This window comes from Frankliniella occidentalis, unplaced genomic scaffold (assembly GCF_000697945.3).
Source record: "Frankliniella occidentalis isolate FOCC.00 unplaced genomic scaffold, Focc_3.1 Scaffold54, whole genome shotgun sequence".
Lineage (NCBI taxonomy): Eukaryota > Metazoa > Arthropoda > Insecta > Thysanoptera > Thripidae > Frankliniella > Frankliniella occidentalis.
The window spans coordinates 554236-558430 of record NW_026267184.1 but is presented as its reverse complement, the minus strand read 5'-3'; the positions used below and the strand labels follow the sequence as shown (position 1 = coordinate 558430).

Sequence of the window (4195 nt, the reverse complement as noted above, 5' to 3'; positions counted from 1 at the left end):
TGGTTGTCAAGACCGGACACTTGTACGAATAGAACAAACCCCAGCTTAGTTCTCATCGTACAAGTGTCCGGTCTTGACAACCAGCTCCTGGCTGTGGGCATCGGATTCTCCTTTTCTGCTATCGAATTTTGCCTATCGACCAAAGTTGATCCCCACAACAAAGTCTTTTTTTTCCGTGCGCCTCTAGCGGCTCGCGGGCCTCGCGGTGGCGCCACAAAGGGGCGCGTGTCAACATTGTGTGTGGTGCGGCGGCGGGCCGCGGCGGGACACGGACACGACGCGGCGTCCGCGGGACGCACGGCCACAGCGGCCACCACCATAAATCCCGCGCAAAGTGGGGCACCTCGCCGGTATTTGAAGTCACACCCACCCCCGTCGCGTGCAGCAGTCAAGGAAAAAAAATCTGTTCTAACTCCTATTACTGGTTAATTAGAGCTTCAATATAATACTCTGCTCGTAGTTTACTTAATTGACAGAAAACATCAAATTGAGGGCAATTTTTGAAGGTTTCAAAGTCTTGGGTAAGTCTCGGTGTTCAGTTATGATGTAGATTGGCGCTCTCGGCCTTTCCATGTTTCCTGACATTTTTTCTTCCTTCACGACGACAGAAGCGGCAGTGGCAGTAGTCGGTATCTGCGGCCACGCGCCCGGAAACGGCTTCCCATTCCACCGAAAGTGACCAGTCGGCCAACACTAGTCGTTACGGTCCCGGCCCTCCGGAGCTACCGCGGGAACTTATCTCTCTCTCGCCGCACGGCGGCCTCGGCTGCGAGGCACAGATGAAAGGCACAAAGCGAGGCGAGGGTGGAGAAAAAAGTATCGGGAGCGGAGGCGGGGGGAGGAGGAGAAGGAGGAGGAGGGGGTGGGGATGAAGAAAGAAACCGGATGGCGAGGAAAGGGGGAAGTCCAAGTGCGCTTCCGACCGCTGTTGATACGGAGGAATTTTAACGGGGGAATTATGCAGCGTGCCACTGTTGCTGTCGTGATAGCCGGCGTTCTCTATTTGCGCTGCCGTGTGTTTTTTACCCCCCCCCCCTTTCTCTCTCCCCCAGCCATTCTTTCCTTCTCTCTCCCGCCCAGCGCCCGGCAGGTAGGCCGGCCCGCTACGCACGCGTGCGCCCCGCGTGGCCTGGGCTGCCGGGGGGTCAAGGTGGCCGTGGCGTACGCTCGTGCGTAGGGATGTAAGCCTTTGAAATTTCCGTGAAAATTTCCGTAAATATTCTGAAAGCTCTTTTGGGAAATTCTTCGGAAAATTTTCGGAATCTTTTTGAAATTTTGGGGAACTTTCCCCGGAAATTTTCCAGACGTTTGGAGAATTTTCCAACCCCACTCGCGCGCGTGCGTCTGCTACTCACCTCCTTGGAGCGGCCCTGCTGGCTCATGATGGGCGTGCTGCGGCTGGACTTGACCACCATCCTGATGCCTGTTGGCGCGGCGACCATACGGGAACACACAAAAAACAAAATTAAGGTTAAACAAGAACAATAACATCAAATCAAATGATACAGGTCACAGGTCACAGGGTTCACACAGTACAACGGATATATTGTCAAATCTCAAAACTGAAATATTACTCAACATCAAGCTTTGAAAATGCAGTTTGAACAACGGCAAATCTGAACAATACTTAACTATAGGCCTATTTCGACAAGTAAATAAACTGTATACCTCTTTAGTTTGGCAGATTAAACTGTAAAACTCTTTTGTCTTGCATTTTTAAACTGTGCTTTTGGACTTTCAGGGTGGTAGGCGCAGGCACGTGGCCGATACTCTTCTCCTGCCGCTGCCTGCTCCCGGGCCGGGTCCGGAGACCCTATTCATCCCATGCGCGGAATCGATTTCTAGTTATCGTTCCCTTTTTTCAGAGGCCATATTCGGCTGGCTTGGCTTGGCGCGCGAAGCTGATACGGCTATGTACAGTTAAAAAGAAGGGGAAGCAAAAGCGAAACTAAGCAGCTGATGGAGAAATTTTCCATGTTTTTGTGATGATCAAGGGGATGATGGATTTGCAGGCGACACGGCTCTAAACGCCAGCGGGAAAGAAAGCACGCTGGCAGAACAGCACTGTTAAAAATATTTCATTACATTTTCATTACATGTTGTGATTGTGAAGCTATTTTCATGAGATTTTCGAAATGATATTTCATAACTTTTTCATTACGTATCGTTAAATTTCATTACATTCTAATGAAGTTTCACAATACGTAATGAAAAAGTTATGAAATATCATTACGAAAATCTAATGAAAATAGCTTCACAACATGTAATGAAAATGTAATGAAATATTTTTAACAGTGGGGGCAAAACTGCTCGTCCTTTAACGACATTATGCATGGATGAAATAATTTAACTTTACGAAGACATTTGTGTCAGCATTATTTTTACACTGCTACAGAACGGTGCAACGGTATACCTTTTACTTTTCCAAAGCTCGTCTAAAATTAGGGGTATAGTAGAAAACCAGTTTCCGTTGTAATCCGCCCGATTGGCCGGCCGGGATGAGCCACTCGGACACAGCTCTGTGTGCGGCACACATGCGCCTAATGGCGGGGGGGATGTGATGGGGTCCCGTGTGCACTCCTGCTTTGTTTGCGCCAGTTGGCAGGTATGCCGTGTGTGCCAGTGTGCGCCCCAGTGCGCGATGGGCGGTGGAGGCAAGGCGAGCTGCAGCGCATCGTAGTGCCCCACCAAAAAAAAACAACAAAGAGATTTGTGTTGTTTTTCTGATTGTTTGTTTTTTCTTCATCCCTGCTTAGTCTATAGCACAACTGCAGTACTGCACAATTGCACACAGAACACCACCTGACTCCTAGAACATGTTTTGAATCACGGTCCAAGAACATTTTCAAACTATTTTTTTTGGTCTCTTTATATAGCAAACATCAGTAGAGTTCAGATCAAAATCCACTTGTCTGGGTGTGTTGAACCCACGGGGATCAAGAAGTAAGCGCCCGCCCTGCTAAGCAGGTGCGATGGCTGCGATGGTCTGGTCAGGTTGGGGGGTGGGGGGTGGAGGTGGGGGTGTCTCGGGCCGCCTGCCCCCGAGGCTAACCTAATAGTTTTTTTCTCGCGCGGGGTGCGTGTCGGTGGCGAGAGGGCGCGGCACCCCTCGCGCTGCTGTCGGTCTACAGCGGCATATTATGTACTCATCAAGGGTTCGGAAGGACCCCGAGGAGAGGCACGGGGCGCTGGCCCGGCCGGGTCAAGGCCGGCTGCACGCCAGCAGGCCACCACAGGCCAAAGCCACTAGCCACCACGCCCCGCCACGCCCCACCACGCCCCGCCACACCCCGCCACGCCTCGAGCCTATTTCCCACCTGGCCCACTTTATTACCTGCCCCTCTGGCCGGCTGGAGGGTGCAGCAGCGGCGGCCGAGACACACCGCAAGAGTGTTACTGGACTAATAATAGTAGCCGTACATACCGGGGCAACTACCCCTTTCTGTGTTACACAGTCTGTTTGTTTTCAACACCAGAGAGGCGTGGCCACAATGTGGTCAAGCTTTGCTCGTTTTCCAACCCCGAAGATGCACGGCCGATATAACGCCTTGAAAGATTCACCATTGTGCATCCCTCAACCTGGTGGCTTGGTTAGTTGTTAGCAGAAGGGTAATAGCATGGCATCCTGCGAACACAACACGGATTTGCCTCGCGTCCCTTCTTCTTCCGCCCGGGACTCGCGGCAGGCGCCGGGCCCACGCCGGGCCGCACTGCGGGCGGAGGGGAGTGGCGCTGAAAAGAGAAACGACTCGTTATAATCGAAATTCGTTTCTCGTTCGAGCAAGAGCAGGATGGGGGATGGAGAAGGAGGAGGAGGAAGGGGGGCCTTCCCGCATGCAAGCCGGGGGAAAGTTGTCAAGACTTTCCTGTTGTTGTGGTAGTGGAGTTGTTGTTGTTGTTGTTTTTGTTGTTGTTGTTGTTGTTTTTGTTGTTGTTGTTGTTTTTGTTGTTGTTGTTGTTTTTGTTGTTTAGTCCTGAACTTCACGTAACACTACAATTATCTTCCTGTCATTTCTTAAAAATGAAAGAAAGACACCACCATCCATCCATCCATTACTTCTGCAAACCGCAGAAGTGAAGGTCGCCGGGGAGGATTGGGGTGACCACCATCCTGATGCCTGTTGGCGCGGCGACCATACGGGAACACACAAAAAACAAAATTAAGGTTAAACAAGAACAATAACATCAAATCAAA

The 4195-nt window shown here is 50.9% G+C and overlaps 1 protein-coding gene across 6 annotated transcripts in view; it reads right to left on the bottom strand.

The window, feature by feature from the left end:
- The window catches only part of LOC113205817 (poly [ADP-ribose] polymerase tankyrase-2-like), a 24351-nt gene that overhangs the window by 9553 nt on the left and 10603 nt on the right, over positions 1-4195 (bottom strand). For 4 of the 6 annotated variants that reach the window (XM_052267556.1, XM_052267553.1, XM_052267555.1 and 1 more), the window contains exon 2: positions 1356-1423. In XM_052267556.1, the coding sequence (XP_052123516.1) occupies positions 1356-1415 (60 nt within the window). In that variant the 5' untranslated portion in view covers positions 1416-1423. Of the gene's footprint in view, positions 1-1355; positions 1427-4195 lie in introns of all 6 variants that reach the window. The other 2 variants (XM_052267557.1, XM_052267554.1) reach the window with 1 other exon arrangement.